At 43.4% G+C, this 16,500-nt stretch overlaps 1 protein-coding gene across 4 annotated transcripts in view; it reads right to left on the bottom strand.

The window, feature by feature from the left end:
• The window catches only part of sorbs2b (sorbin and SH3 domain containing 2b), a 493,304-nt gene that overhangs the window by 41,466 nt on the left and 435,338 nt on the right, over window positions 1–16,500 (bottom strand). For all 4 annotated transcript variants that reach the window (XM_048526962.2, XM_048526963.2, XM_048526965.2 and 1 more), the window contains 3 exons: window positions 13,559–13,605; window positions 1,472–1,586; window positions 1,236–1,364 (listed from right to left, as the gene is read on the bottom strand). In XM_048526962.2, the coding sequence (XP_048382919.1) occupies window positions 1,236–1,364; window positions 1,472–1,586; window positions 13,559–13,605 (291 nt within the window). The remainder of the gene's footprint in view (window positions 1–1,235; window positions 1,365–1,471; window positions 1,587–13,558; window positions 13,606–16,500) is intronic.

Genomic DNA, 16,500 nt, shown 5'->3' with positions numbered 1-16,500 from the left:
CTTTCCTGTCTGTCTGTTTTTGATTGGCTTCCTTGTATACTCTAATTTTTGACTCGTTATTAATTTTTTTGTAATTATTTGCTGGTTTTTACATTCTGTTCAATCTTTTGACCTGCCACCAATCGTTTCACAATGTATGCCTTTTCTTTGGCATTTGATAATGTTTTGACTTTTTTAACCATGGATGGTGAGCTCATCCCTTACAATTTTCTTTATTTGTTGGAATGTATCAATTCTGTGCTTTCTGGAAAATCCTCCTAAAATGCATACCACTACATTTCAATTCACCTACCACTTAGCTTAAATTACCAGTTCACTTTTGCTACCTCTGCTTTCATGTCTTCATAATTGCCCTTGTTTAAACTTAAAAAATAGTTGTTTTGGACACCCACTTCTCTCTTAAACTGTATGCAAAATTCAAAGTATTACAGTCACTTCTACTTCTTACACAATGAGGTCAGTAATTAATACTAACTCACCAGTCAAAATCCAGTATAGTAATGCCTGCTCTCTGGTTGGTGTGATAACATGCTGGTCTAAGAAACTGTTCTGAAAACATTCAATGAATTTGTTATCGAGATGATTTCCCCTCTGATTTCTCCAGTCTATATGCAGGTTAAAATCCCCCATGATAACAGCTGTACTGTTTTGAAAAGCTCCCCTTATTTCTCCCTTGATACTCTGTCCTACCATGCAGTTACTGTTTGGGGTCTGTACACAACTCACACAAGTGAGCTCTTACCTTTATCATTTGTCATCACTCCCCAAACTGCTTCTATACCCTGGTGAGTTGAATTTAAGTCATTCCCCTTCTTCAGTGCTAATAACACTTCTAATTCACAGTCAATTCTCCACCGTTTCCCAGCTTTTTGTCCTTCCTACATGTCACATGTCCTTCAATATTCAGGTCCTAATCTGTGTCATCCTGCAGCCATATCTCAGTAATGGCCACTAGATCATACTTACTTGTCACCTTTTGCATTGCTAGTTCATCTGTTTCATTTTGAATGATATGTGCTTTCAAATGTAATGTCTTAAGTCTTGTCCTTTTATTATTGTTGTAACCTTCCATCTTTTATTATTCTTGTAAGCTTCCATCTTGTCTACTGATTTGCCCTGACATCTGCATTCTCTATCCATCCCTATCATTGTCAGTTTATGATTTCCTACATTAACTCCTTCCTTTGTTGCATTTTCTCCACTCTGCTTCATCACAAAAAAATGCATAAAATTACCTTTTTTAGTGAGAGCTCCACGTTGGTATCTGCATTAAAATTATACTTTGCAATAGCTTCCCCAAAATCTCGGGCCTCAGCTGGGGGAGGCGGTCTCACTGGCTGTGTCTTTTCAGTTGGTGGCAACTTCTACAAAAATATTAAACTTTCTTCACCAATTTATAATATGTTTACAAGAAATGCAACATAAGTGGTTTGGCATAATACGCCAACACAACAGATGAAAAGTTACAAACCTCAACATACGAAATGGGGAATATGCCAACTACTCCATGGTGTTCACCTTCAAACCAATTTTGATCTATTTGTCTAATAATGTAGACAATGCTCCCTTTCTTGAATGGTAATTCCCTGTAGGTAAACATTTCAAAATACATCTTATATAACGGTCACAAGCCATACTGCATGTCTGTCACATAACATCCTAAACAATTTTCTATACATTTCTAAAATAATGCACATCAACATGGATCAATTGTTAGCACTCTTGCCTCTGAGTAACAAGGCTCTAGGTTCAAGGCAAACTCCAAGGTTCGAGAACAAAAATATATCCTGACAATTCAGTGTAGTGCTGACGGACTGCAAGTGGTGGTCGCTTTCAAATTATGTGTCACACTGAGACATTGTCTCCCTAATCAGGTGGATGTCAATGATCCCACGGATTATTCTAAGAAAGAGCTACACGTTGCAAAGTACCTCACTGGCTGTAAGGCATTTTGAATGTCTGGTGGTTGTGTGATAAATTACAGCAACATGGTGATATTGTAAGATGCTCCAGCCGGAGATCCTGTTTCCCAAACACTCTTCCTTTTCTCCCTTTTTGCTGCAGGTTTTTCCTCCCCCACCCCAGATTTTAGCTTCTGAAACTACCCTAGCCGGAGGGAATGGCGAACGGAATCTGAGACCAGGGCAGCTCGGGAAGCAAGTTGTGGCCGAAGCCCAGGCTGGGAGCGAATCACGCCTGGAGCCCCGAGGAGGAAGCACAGTGGGCCGAGTCCTGGCCACAACTTAGAGAGGGGAGCAGAGTAAGCGTGGGCCAAGTCCCTGAAGCGAGTTATGGCCTAAGCCCGGATCTGGGAGCACAGCAAGTGTGGGCCGAGTCCTGGAAGTGAGTTACGGCCGGAGCCGCGAACGGGGTGCAGAGCGATTGTGGGCTGAGTCCCAGAAGCAAGTTGTAGGTGGAATCCAGAGTGAAAGCACAGCAAGCGCACGCTGGCTGGGAGGATGAGTCCTGGAGGGGAGTCCTGGACAGAGGGCAGTCGGAAATAAAAGGGCAACAATTTGAGTACTTCGAGGATAACTTTTTTTAGTATCATTCTGGATATTTTAAACTTTGTATTCCCATGCATTCACTATTTAATCCTGTAAGAAAACTTTAAGCGTTTGTATCTAGATACCCTGTACCTAAGATGCGCCAAGAACTTTTCATTGCACTCTTTCAAGTGCGCATAACCATAAAGGTCATTCTATTCTATAAATGCAATTCTTTCTTTCTTTCTAGTCAGCATGTGCAAAAAAAAGTGAGAGATGTGGATATTTGCTGATGGTTGCAAAATGTTCACCACCATTCATGATTCCTCAGATACTGACTCAGTCAGTGTCCATATGCAACAAGACCTGAGACTTGGGCTGATATGTGGCAAGTAACATTCATGCCACAGAACTGCCACACAATGACTGTCATCATCTAATGATTGCCTTTGGTTTTCAATGCCATTACCATCACAGAATCACTTCCTCTCAGCATCCTGAGGGTTGCTTTACGCCAGAAACTGAATGGACAGCCGTGTAGATATTACGGTGGCAAGAGCAGCTGTGAGCCTAGGAATTCCAAAGCTCACCTCCTGAGTCTCCAAAGTCTATCGACCAGCTATAAGAACAAATTCAGGATAGTGATTGAATCCACACCCAAGCCACTGCCTTCAAAATTCAAGCCTTTTGCCACTGATGCTCTGCAGCAGCATTATGTACCATCTACAAAATTGACTTCAGTCACTCACCAATGATCCTAAGACAGCTACTTCCAAACCAGATTTTTTGCCATTTCAAGGAACAAGGGCAGCAGATACACAAGAACACCACAACCTGCAAACTCCTTTCCAAGCCACACACCATCCTGATCTATATTAACAAATCTTTGCTGTTGGTCAAATTCCTGGAACTCCCTCCCCAGCAGCTGTTTACCTTCATTGATTGTAGCGGCTCAAGAAGGCAGCCCAGGGTCACCTTCCTAAGGGCAATACAGGCTTACCCAACCAGCAACATCCCTATCCCATGAATGAATAAAACAAAACTTCAGTATAATCTGCAGTGGTCTGTGAAATACTGAAATACACTTTTAGTAAGGCGCACAGTGACACTAGATTACTCCTATCCAGGAAAGAGGCCAGATAGAGTATCAGTTGCAAATCTGATCCATGATACTGCAATGAAGTGTCAGACGTTGTAGTGAAGCTATAAGCCACACTTTCTGTTCTCTGCTCACTAACAGAAACCTTGTCTACACAATGTCCAGCCTAAAATGCCTGAAAAATAGCCACTTTCAGTGTGAGTGCCTCTTGGAAGGGGTCACATAACTCCAACACAAGAGGAAAGACATTTATGCACGCTGAGCAGAAGCAGACATGGGATGGCTGAGTAAGTGAGGTAATATATTTGGGAGGTTGCTTTACCCGAAACACTACTTATGTCAGTTCTCCCACCCATCCTCCTCCTCTAACCAAAAGAAAGGTTCTGAGCACCGATTTGGTAAGGTTACTAGTTTTTTTTCCCAATAGTCTGTTTGGGAATTCAGAACAGTGGGAATAGATGTTCAGGCAGTTGCATGCTCCTCCTGTAGAATGTGGGAGGTAAGGCTTAACGCTAGTGTCCCCACTGACTTCATTTGCGGGAAGTGCACCCAAACTCCAGCTCCTCGGAAATTGCGTTAGGGACCTGGAGCTGGATGAACTTCGGATCATTCGGGAGGTTGAGGGGGTAATTGAGAGGAGTTACAGGGAGGTAGTTACACTTCAGGTACAGGAAAAAGGTAGATGGGTTACAGAGAGGGGACGGAAAGGAAACAGGCAGACAGTGCAGGGATCCCCTGTGGCCGTTCCCCTCAATAATAAGTATACTGTTTTGGATACTTTTTGGGGGGAGTACTTACCAGGAGTAAGCCATGGGGTAAAGGTCACTGGCACAGAGTCTGTCCCTGCTGCTCAGAAGGGAAGGGGGAAGAGGAAGAGAGCATTAGTCATTGGGGACTCTGTAGTTAGGGGGACAGATAGGAGATTCCGTGGGAACGAGAGAGACTCGCGGTTGGTGTGTTGCCTCCTAGGTGCCAGGGTCCGTGATGTCTCAGATCATGTTTTCGGGATCCTTAAGGGGGAAGGGTAGCAGCCCCAAGTCGTGGTCCACATAGGCACCAACGACATAGGTAGGAAAAGGGATGGGGATGTGAGGCAAAAATTCAAGGAGTTAGGGTGGAAGCTTAGAGCTAGAACAAGCAGAGTTGTTATCTCTGGTTTGTTACCCATGCCACGTGCTAGTGAGGCGAGGAACAAGGAGAGAGAGCAGTTGAACATGTGGCTACAAGGATGGTGCAGGAGGGAGGGATTCAGATACCTGGATAATTGGGCCTCATTCTGGGGTAGGTGGGACCTCTTCAAATGGGACGGTCGACACCTGAATCAGAGGGGTACTAATATCCTGGGGGGGGGGGGGGGGGAAATTGGCTAATGCTGTTCCGGAGGATTTAAACTAATTCAGCAGGGGGATGGGAATCTGAATTGTAGCTCCAGTGTCCAGGAGGTTGCGAGTACTGAGCTCATGAATAAGGTTTCAAGATTGCAGGAGTGTGCTGGCAGGCAGGAAGGTGGTTTTAAGTGTGTCTTCTTCAACACCAGGAGCATCCGGAATAAGGTGGGTGAACCTGCAGCATGGGTTGGTACCTGGGACTTCGATGTTGTGGCCATCTCGGAGAGATGGATAGAGCAGGAACAGGAATAGTTGTTGCAGGTTCTGGGGTTTAGATGCTTCAGTAAGGTCAGAGAAGGTGGTAAAAGAGGGGAGGTGTGGCATTGTTAGTCAAGGACAGTATTACGGTGGCAGAAAGGACATTTGATGAGAACACGGCAACTGAGGTAGTATGGGCTGAGGTTAGAAACAGAAAAGGAGAGGTCACCCTGTTGGGAGTTTTCTATAGGCCTCTGAAAAGTTCCAGAGATGCAGGGGAAAAGATTGCAAAGATGATTCTGGATAGGAGTGAAAGTAACAGGGGAGATGTTATGGAGGACTTTAACTTTCCACATATTGACTGGAGAGGCTATAGTTAGAGTACTTTAGATGGGTCAGTTTTTGTCCAATGTGTGCAGGTCGGTTTCCTGACACAGTATGTAGACAGGCCAACAAGAGGCGAGGCCATTTTGGATTTGGTACTGGGTAATGAACCAGGCCAGGTGTTAGATTCGGAGGTAGGTGAGCACTTCGGTGATAGTGACCACAATTCAGTTACATTTACTTTAGTGTTGGAAAGGGATAGGTACGTACCGCAGGGCAGAAGTTATAGCTGGGGGAAAGGCAAATATGAGGTGATTAGGCAAGATATAGGATGCATAGGATGGGGAAGGAAACTGCAGGGGCTGGGCACAATTGAAATGTGGAGCTTGTTCAAGGAACAGCTACTGAGTGTCCTTGATAAGTATGTACCTGTCAGGCAGAGAGGAAGTGGTCGAGCGAGGGAATTATGGTTTACTAAAGAAGTTGAATCTCTTGTCAAGAGGAAGAAGGAGGCTTATGTAAAGATGAGGCGTGAAAGCTCAGTTAGGGCACTTGAGAGTTATAGAAAGTTAACCAGGAAGGAATTAAAGAGAAAGCTAAGAAGAGCCAGGAGGGGACATGAGAAGTCTTTGGCAGGTAGGATCAAGGAAAATGCTAAAACTTTCTATGGGTTTGTCAGGAATAAAAGAATAACTAGAGTAAGATTACAGCCAGTCAAGGACAGTTGTGGGAAGTTGCGCGTGGAGTCCGAAGAGATAGGAGAGGCGCTAAATGAATATTTTTCAGCAGTATTCACACAGGAGAAAGACAAGGAGAATACTGAGATACAGGCTATTAGACTAGATGGGATTGAGGCTCATAAGGAGGAGGTGTTAGCAAATCTGGGAAGTGTGAAAATAGATAAGTGCCCTGGGCTGGATGGGATTTATCCTAGGATTTTCTGAGAAGCTAGGGATGAGATTGCAGAGTCTTTGGCTTTGACCTTTATGTCGTCATTATCTACAGGAATCATGCCAGAAGACTGCAGGACAGCAAATATTGTCCCCTTGTTCAAGCAGGGGAGTAAAGGCAACCCTGGTAATTATAAACCAGTGAACTTAACTTCGGTTGTGCGTAAATTGTTGGAAAGGATTAGAAGAGATAGGATTTACAATCATCTAGAAAGGAACAATTTGATTAGGGATAGTCAACACGGCTTTGTGAAGGGTAGGTCGTGCCTCACAAACTTTATTGAGTTCTTTGAGAAGGTGACCAAACAGGTGGATGAGGGTAAAGCATTTGATAAGGTTCCCCACGGTAGGCTATTGCAGAAAATATGGAGGCATGGGATCGAGGGTGATTTAGCAGTTTGGATCAGAAATTGGCTTGCTGTAAGAAGACAGAGGGTGGTGATTGATGGGAAATTTTCATCCTGGAGTTTAGTTACTAGTGGTGTACCACAAGGATCTGTTTTGGGGCCACTGCTGTTTGTCATTTTTATAAATGACTTGGTTGATGGTGTGGAAGGATGGGTTAGTAAATTTGCGGGTAACACTAAAGTTCGTTGAGTTTTGGATAATGTGGAAGGGTGTTGCAGGTTACAGAGGGATATAGATAAGCTGCAGAGCTAGGCTGAGAGATGGCAAATGGAGTTTAATGCAGAAAAGTATGAGGTGTTTCACTTTGGAAGGAGTAACAGGAATACAGAGTAATGGGCTAATGGTAAGATTCTTGGTAGTGTGGATGAGCAGAGAGCTCTTGGTGTCCATGTGCATAGATCCTTGAGAGTTGCCACCCAGGTTGATAGGGTTGTTAAAGGTGTAGGGTGTGTTAGGTTTTATTGGTAGAGGGATTGAGTTTCGGAACCATGAGGTCATGTTGCAGCTGTACAAAACTCTGGTGCGGCCGCACTTGGAGTATTGCGTAATTCTCGTTGCCGCATTGTAGGAAGGATGTGGAAGCTTTGGAAAGGGTGCAGAGGAGATTTACCAGGATGTTGCCTGGTATGGAGGGAAGGTCTTATGAGAAAAGGCTGAGAGACTTGAGGCTGTTTTCGTTAGAGAGAAAAAGGTTAAGCGGTGACTTAATAGAGACATAAAAAATGATCAGAGGATTAGATAGGGTGGACAGTGAGAGCCTTTTTCCTTGAATGGTGATGCGTAGCACGAGGGGACATAGCTTTAAATTGAGGGGTGATAGATATGGGACAGATGTCAGAGGTAGGTTCTTACTCAGAGAGTAGTCAGGGCACAGAATGCCCTGCCTGCAACAGTAGTGGACTCGCCAACTTTAAGGGCACTTAAATGGTCATTGGATAACCATCTGGATGATAATGGAATAGTGTAGGTTAGATGGGCTTCAGATTGGTTTCACAGGTTGGCGCAACATCAAGGGCCGAATAGCCTGTACTGTGCTGTAATATTCTATGTTCTATGCGCAAAGATATGATTGCATTTTAATGTAGACAATCCCTATTTCATAATAAACAACAAAAAACTATCTTGCACATAGCCTAAGTAACTGTGATTTACTAAGTTACCCAACTGACACATAAACATTAGCAGTGTGTTATTCTTGTCAATCTTGGTACATAAGGCTTAAATTATGCTGGTGTCTTAAGGTACTTGTCCACATTGTGTTGGCTGTTCACCTGGATGATGTTCCCGCTCTAGAAGTGTTCTGGCACTTGCTTTAGTTGCATTTCCGTTGCCAATTTTTTTTGGACTACTAGGCCTGGTGGTTGATCTGTGGCTATGGAAGTACTGAACTCCTAACTTCCTGATCAGCTGCCTGCAATGGACAGACGGTATCTCCAGTTTTGAGTATGTGTCTGTGATTGTAACAGTATGCCTAGTCATTTATTTCAGCCAGTGCAGTTCAAAATTGCCACTTCAGCTGTTGAAAGCATTGGAGGATGGTACCCTGATTGGCTCTCCAAAACTGAACTCTGGCTATGGTTTCGCATCTTAAAACGAAATTTGGCTCTCTGCTTTTTCACTATGATAGTGTAACTTACACCTGTCACAACTTCTGAATTCAGTAGCGTTTTTGCCTTTGGAAGAGTGGGTGCAGTGTAACATTAATTTTGGTCAGGAAGTGACCACGTGTTTGACTTCACACGTCGTTAACAAGTCGCCTTTTCTTGTTTAGTTTTGGGTTCACCTTGAGAGCTCTGTTGAGCTGTTGCATAAAGTTTGGACTGTGGTGAGCAATAGATTCTCCGTTGGGTCTTCACATCCATATGCGAGTAGATCATCCACCACAGTTTCCATGCCAAGAAGATCTCTAGCTATTTCAAATTATCTGTGTTTGTATTTCTCTGGAGCCATGGATATGCCAAATGACATTCGTCGGTTCAGAATGTGGATAGAAAGGTGCCACTTTCATTCAGCTTCACTTGCCAGTAATCATACCTTGCATTTCAGGTGGTGAAGGTTTAACTATTGGAATTGGAAGTGAGATTTTTTTAATTTCAGAACTCTGCTTTGATCATTTGGGTTGTGCATACCCTCGCTTTTCGAGTGGTTTCACTACCACCATACAGCCAATCAATTCGGTAGCAATTGCCGCTTCTTTGTTTATTCCCCTCCAATCCAGCTCCGTGACCTCTTCTTTCAGGTTGGCCTTAAGCATAAAAACCGAAAGAACTGCGATGCTGTAAACCAGGAACAAAAAGAAGTTGCTGCAAAAGCTCAGCAAGTCTGGCAGCATCCAGTTCTGAGGGAGGGTCACTGGACCCAAAACATTAACTGTTTTCTCCTTCACAGATGCGGCCTGACCTGCAGAGCTTTTCCAGCAACTTTGTTTTTGGCCTTAAGTCTAGTTGGAACTTTTTAAGCTAATGTTGATATCATGCCCTTGTGCTCACCTTGTCTGGACAAGTGAAGTGCCTGTAGCAATGCGGCAGAGATTACATGAGCACACCGGAACAGGAAGGATATCTGGACATGATCGCATTTCAGTCCAAACAGCTTCTGACTCACAGGCAAAAATATTACCCCTGAGCCAAGGCTGACACCTAGTGCCACTGTTTAATAGAAAAGCAAGCCAAGCTACAGAGTTTACATTTCAAATTACTTCCAGAAGTAGGCCAGAAGTAAAATTTAGTCTCAACAATTGCGTGCTATTGGTTACCTTTGGATGTTTCAATGTTAGCACCTTGAATAGTGGTTTCCAAATTCTTGTGTGTAAGAATTCACTCCTTCACATTCTTGAACTCTTTCTTTGTCACATGCGCAGGCACTCTTATAAATACTGGAACATTCTTGGTAATGCCCTCTCCTAACTTCTAAAAAGACTGGGTCAACTAGCAAAAGAAAAACATTTACTATCAGTCCTAAAGAACAAGGGCAGCAGACACTGAGTTATTTATAGGCTGTCAAACAGTAAAGGCAGTGTGGGGAATGCTATCAATCAGGAAATAACAGAAGCTTGTAGTATGGGCAACACAGTTATCACAGGCGACTTCAATTTGCATGGAGACTGGGTAAATAACAAAACAGTGGAGGATAGGTTCCTGGAGTGTATTAGGGATGATTTTCCAGAGCAGTATCATGTAACAAAAATGGCTAGTTAACAATCTTGTTGTAAAAGAACCTTGAAAATGAGTAACCATGACCTGGTTAAGATTTACGTTATGCTTGAAAGCGAGGTGGTTCGGTCTGAAGCAAGAGTTTTAAGTTTGGATAGGAGAAATTATAAATGTATGAAGTACAATTTTGCTGAGTTGGATTGGGAAAAAACATTCAGAAGCATGAGTGTTTGTAGGCGATGGATGGTGTTTAAAGACCTATTGTATGGCTTACAGCAACTATATAGATCTTCAAGATGCAAAACTCAAAAAAAAGGTCAGTCAAACATTGCTCACAAACAAAATTCAGGATTGCATAAGATTAAAAGCAAAGGTGTAAGAAGGTGCGAGGAAGAGCATTCACTCTGAGGTGTGGATGTTTAACAGAACACAACAAAGATGTAAGAAGCTGCAGAGCATTTCTTCAATAAATCATTGCAGGCTAACATACAGATACAGAAACCAATTAGGAAGGTTAATGGAATTTTTGCTTTTATTGAAGAAAGATTTCAGTGCAGGAGTGGTGAAGTCTTGCTTCAATTGTATAGGAGCTTAGACTGCACCTGGAGTACTGTGTGCAGTTTTGGTTTCCTTATCCAAGGAAGGATATTATTGCTGCGGAGGGATTATAATGAAGGGCCATCAGACCCTTGTCCTTGGGATTGCACGACTGTCCTATGGGGATTTGGAAAACTGGGCCTGGATTCTCCAGTGTTTTGCAGAATGAGAGGCAATCTCATTGAAACATATAAGATACAAAAAAGGATAGATGCAAGTAAGTTGTTTCCCCTGGTCGAAGAGTCTAGAATCAGGGGGCACAGTTTGAAAACAAGGGGGGTGTCATTTATCTTTGAGAGGAGGAGAATTTATTTTACTCAGAAGGTTGCAAATGGGTGGCACAGTAGCTCAGGGGTTAGCACTGCTGCCTCATAGCACTGGGGACCCAGGTTCAATTCTAGCCTTGGGTGACTGTGTGGAGTTTACACATTCTCCCTGTGTCTGTGTGCGTTTGCCCTGGTTTCCTCCCACAGTCCGAAGATCTGCAGGCTAGGTTGACTGGCATGATAAACTGCCTGTAGCATTCAGGGATGCCCAGATTAGGGGGATGGGTCTGGTGGGATGCTCTGAGGGTTGGTATGGACTTGTTGGGCTGAAGGGCCTATTTCCACACTGTAGGGATTGCATTGAATGGTGGGGCAGGCTTCACTTCTGTTCCTAAGTTTGTTTCATTTTCATTGGGTGCAGCATGACAAAATTCCACTGAAATAGCTGTGGTGTCTTAGACACAATAATCACATGGGGTTTGATTTTCCTTTTCCAAAAAGAAAAGGTGGGGTGGCGCGTGGGGATAGCAGAGTTGTGTTAGGTGGTGTCTAACACACGACTCCCTCCGATCTAGTCACCAAGAACTGACAGGCATGCATAACATTGAGTACCTCATCCTATCACAGGCCTTGACACTAAAGACCTGGGTCACCAGAAGCTGCTGGCCAATCAGACGGTGGCAGCTGCTGCCTCCAAATATCTGTCAAACTTTGTGGAGTCTGGCGACGAAAAGGAACGCTTACAGTTTCTTCTTCTTTGTGGGGGTGGGTTGTGTGGAGATGAGGGGTTGGAGACAATTACAGCATGGTGGCTTTCAGGCCACACCTTCACCTGCCATCTGTGCCTCTGACTGTCCCCAAATTGGGGTAGTCGGTACCGCAATGACCCACTAGCCTGGGGTTCAGGTCATCACAATTCCCCACTCGGGAGCCGAGCCGCCTTCCTCAGGGAAGCAGATAAAAACGGAGATGGTGAGTTGAGGCTTTTAAAGGCCACTAACTGACCACTTAGGGGCAAATGGAAAAAGTCGCCCATGGATATTTTTGTCCAACACTTCGTTGCTCAATTCTTTCCCCTTCTTAGCACCTCTAGGGAGGGGAAACCTCCACTCACACTGACAGATAAGGGACAAACAACAATGTTGCTGGAAAAACTCAGCAGGTCTGGCAGCAACTGAGAAGGAAAAGACACAGTTAACGTTTCAGGTCCGGTGAGCCTTCCTCAGAACTGAGGCTGTTTTGTTCCGAGGAAGGGTCACCGGACCCGAAACGTTAACTCTTTTTTTTCCTTCACAGTTGCCGCCAGACCTGCTGAGCTTTTCCAGCAACATTGTCTTTGCTCCTGATTTACAGCATCCACAGTTCAGTTCTTTTGGTTTTTATTGTGATAGATAAAGGTTTGGTAATGCATGGAAAGTTTCTCGCCTCAAAAGGCTATGGATCTTTGAATCCCTCTACCCCACAGAAGTCAAGATGAGCAGTCGTTGAACATATTCAAGGTAGGCTTGGAGTGATTGTTGGATGCAAGGAGAACTGAGGGAGATGGAGAATCAGGGTAGGAGAGTAGCCACAGTCTTAGTGATTAGCAGTGCAGACTCAGAAGACGAATTGGTCAACTACTGCTCCTGTTACTTTTAAAAATTAATTCATGGATGTGGTTGTGACTGGCTGGTTCAGCAATTATTGTCCGTCCCTGTTTTGGCTGGAGGTGAACTGCCTTCCAGAATCTCTGTATCTTTGGATTGATCCTTTGACATTGAAGAAACAGCAGTACATTTCCAAGTCAGGATGGTGAACGGTTTGGACTGCTCTTGCAAGTGGTGGTGTTTCCGGATATCTACTGCCTTCCTCTTGTAGTTAGTAGTGATCAAGCTTCGGAAGTTGCTGTCAGAGGAGTCTTGGCAAATTTCTGAAATTCTTTGTGTACTTGGCACATTATGCACCTACTAAGTGTCTCTGATGGAGGGAGTGAATGCTGAAAGAGGTGAATGCAGTGCCAATCAACCAGAACAGTGTCAACCTTCTTGAGTTTTGTTGGAGCTGGATTCATCCAGGAAGAGAAAAGTATTTCCTCATACTCCTGGCTTGCTTCCAGTAGATTTTAAAGCATCTGCAGTTGTGTTACTCGCTGTAGAATTCCTAGTGTCTGATCTGGTACTGAGATCACGATATTTATATGGCTGGTACAGTTCAGTTCCTGATCAATGGTAATCCCCAGGATGTTGATGGTGTTGGATTTAGTCATGGCAATGCCATTCAGTACCAAAGGCGAATAGTTAGATTCTGTATTTTTGGAGGTGGTCAATGTCTTGCATTTGTGTGACACACGTGTTACTTGCCACCTGGATATTTGGACGTGGATGGCTTTAGTATCTGAGGAGTCGCGAATGGTGCAGAACATTGTGTAATCACCACAGAACATCCCCACTTCTGACCATATGGTGAATGGGAGTTCATTGATGAACCAGCTAAAGATAGTTGGGCCTAGGGGACACTACATTACTTTATGACACCAACAAATTGTATTGACAGCCCTTTGGTGATCAGAAATTTGATTTCACAACATCCTGCCAGCTAGTTAGTGAGAGATTTACTCACAGAGCCTCTTCAGGGTCAGATCTTAACTTTGAAAATCTAGAATGCATGAAATAAAGTAAAGCCATTGTAATAGACATTTCAACAATACTTACTTTGCTGTTTGAGCCTTAAAGTCATAAATTGCTTTAGCAGGCTGTCTCTGAAAAGAGAAAATATGTTTCAAGAAAATAAAAACTTTTGTACGGATTGAGGATTTGTTTAGTAAGATCGATGCCATTAATACCAAAATGCTGGCATATCTGTGTGACTGAAATTTTCAGAGTTTTGAAGAACATGACCTGAACTCAGATGTAAAGCTAATTTGGTTCCTTGATCTAAATCTTGTACTCATTACAAAGATTGATTGGATGGCTATTTGCTTCAAATAGAGTCATATAGCACAGAAACATACTGTTTGGTCCAACTAGTCCACAGTGACCATGTTCCCAAACTAAACAGAGTCCCCATCCTCTATTTGGCCCATATCCCTCCAAACCTTTCCTGTTCACGGACTTATGTAAATTTCTTTTAAACATCCACCATTTTCTCTCGCATTTCATTCCACCCACGAACCACTCTGTGTAAAATGGTTACCCCTCACGTCCTTTTTAAGTCTTTCTCCTTTCACCTTAAAAATATGCCCCTAGCTTTCAACTTTCCCACCCTAAGGAAAAGACCCTCACTATTCACCCTATTTATGACCCTCGCTATCTTTCCCCATAACCCTCAATTCTGTCTCTGATTAGAGAATGGTCCTTTTATCATTGCTTACTTTAAGCCATGCAGAATCTCGAGGCCATGTGCCTGTGAGTTAAACAAGTGATAGGCCCTTCAGAATTAAATCAATCTAATTTCAACACCGGGTCCCAATTATTTCAAAATAAATATGCAAGCAATTCACTGAAACAATATCATAAAGTTTTTCATCTTTCCTGGTATAATCACTGCAACAAGGTAAAACAAAAACTCAGAGCTCCAACTTGCCCCATTTTATTAATTTATATACTAGGTACCCAATGGATTTTTAAAAATGTATTGCTGGGATGAGGGGCATCACTGGTTAGAACAGTTAGAATAGTTAGGTGCTTGATTTTGACTGGAACAGGCTCAATGGGCTGAAGGGCCCTTTCTGTGCTGTAAATCTCAATGACTATACGATTCTATAAAGTCTGGTCATTGTCACATTAATGTTTGTGGGAACTTGCTGCAGACAACCTGGTTGCCACATTTCATACATTACAATGGAGATTACACCACTGTGTAATGGTCTCAGTGTAACGGTGGCTCAGTGGCTAGCATTGCTGCTTTAGAGTGCCAGGGACATAGAATAGAGAACAGTACAGCACAGTACAGGCCCTTCGGCCCACAATGTTGTGCCGAACTTTTACCCTAAACCGAAGGTCTATCTAACCTCCACCCCGACCTTATGCTATCATCCATATGCCGATCTAAATAGGACAAATTGACCTGAGATCAATTCCACCTTCAGGCGACTATCTGTGTGGAGTCTGAACATTCTCCCCGTGTCTGCGTGGGTTTCCTCTGGATGCTCTGGATCCCTCCCACAATCTAAAGACACGCAGCTTAGGTGGACTGGCCATGCTAAATTGCCCAGTGTCCAGAGATGTGCAGGCTGGGTGTTGTGGCCATGGGAAATGCAGGGTTACAGGGGTAGAGTAGGGGGTTGATTCTGGGTGGGATGCTCTTTGGAGAGTTGGTGTGGACTTAATGGGCTGGATGGCCTGTTTCTACACTGTAGGGATTCTACGATTATGCTTCTAAATGAGATTCACTGGCTATAAAGAGGATTGCAGCATCCAGTCATCAAAAAAATGATCCTTTATTTGTTTCTTAAAACAGGCAACTGAGTTGAAAGTTCCAAATTTTTTCCCCTCCTTGGTTGAACTGCAGACCTTATATTGCTGAGTATGAAACTACACTGCCAACAGTTGCTCCTGAGATCTAAAGAACATCTGTGCAACAATGTAAATGTATATAACCACATGGTGGAATATACAGGAGCAGGTCACAGAGTCATAGACACGTACAGCACAGAAAGAGACTCTTTGGTCCAACTTGTCCTTGCCAACCAGATATCCTAAATTAATGTAGCTCCATTTGCCAACATTTGGCCCATACTGCTCTAAACCCTTCCTTTCAAGTATCCATCCAGAAATGTTATAATTTTCCCAGTATCCACCACCTCCTCTGGCTGCTCATTTCATGCACACTCCAACCTGTGTGAAAAAGTTGCCCCTTAGGTCCCTTTTAAGGCTATCCCCTGTCACCTTAGATCTATGTCCTCTAGATTTGGACTCCCCTACCCTTTGAAAAAGATCTTGTATATTGTCCCTATCTATGCCCCTCGTACAGTCATAGATCCAAAGAGCATGTATGACCAGTTGGACTGGTCCAACCAGTCCATGCCGAACATATCCCAAACTAAACTAGTCCCACCTGTCTTGTCCACATCCCTCCAAACCTTTCCTATTCATGTACTTATCTAAGCGTCTTTTAAACATTATAACTGTGCCTGCATCCACCACTTCCTCAGGAAGCTCATTCCACATGAAAACCACCTGTGTGTAAAAAAATTGCCCCTCATGTCTTTTTTAAATCTCTCTACTCTCACCTTAAAAATCTGTCCCTGAGTCTTGAAACTTACCATCCTAAGGAAAAGACAACTACCATTAACTCTATCTATACTCCTCATTATTTTATAAACTCCTACAGGGGTCACCTCTCAACCTCCTACGCTCCAGTGAAAAAAAAGTCAAAGCTTATCCAGCCTTTCTTTATAACTCAAACCTTCCACACACAGCAACAACCTGGTAAATGTCTTTTGAACCGTCTCCAGCTTAATCATATCCTTCCAATAACTGGACGACCAGAACCAGACACAGTATTCCAGAAGAGGTCTCACCAATGTCCTGTCCAGCCTCAACATGAATTCCCAACTCTTATACTCAAAAGACTGAGCAATGAAGGCAAGCATGCCAAATGCCTCTTTAACATCACTGTCTATATGTGACACAAACTTCAAAGCATTATGCAC

The sequence above is a fragment of the Stegostoma tigrinum genome, chromosome 3 (genome assembly GCF_030684315.1).
Source record: "Stegostoma tigrinum isolate sSteTig4 chromosome 3, sSteTig4.hap1, whole genome shotgun sequence".
Taxonomy (NCBI): domain Eukaryota; kingdom Metazoa; phylum Chordata; class Chondrichthyes; order Orectolobiformes; family Stegostomatidae; genus Stegostoma; species Stegostoma tigrinum.
This window is presented reverse-complemented; position numbering and strand designations above follow the sequence as displayed.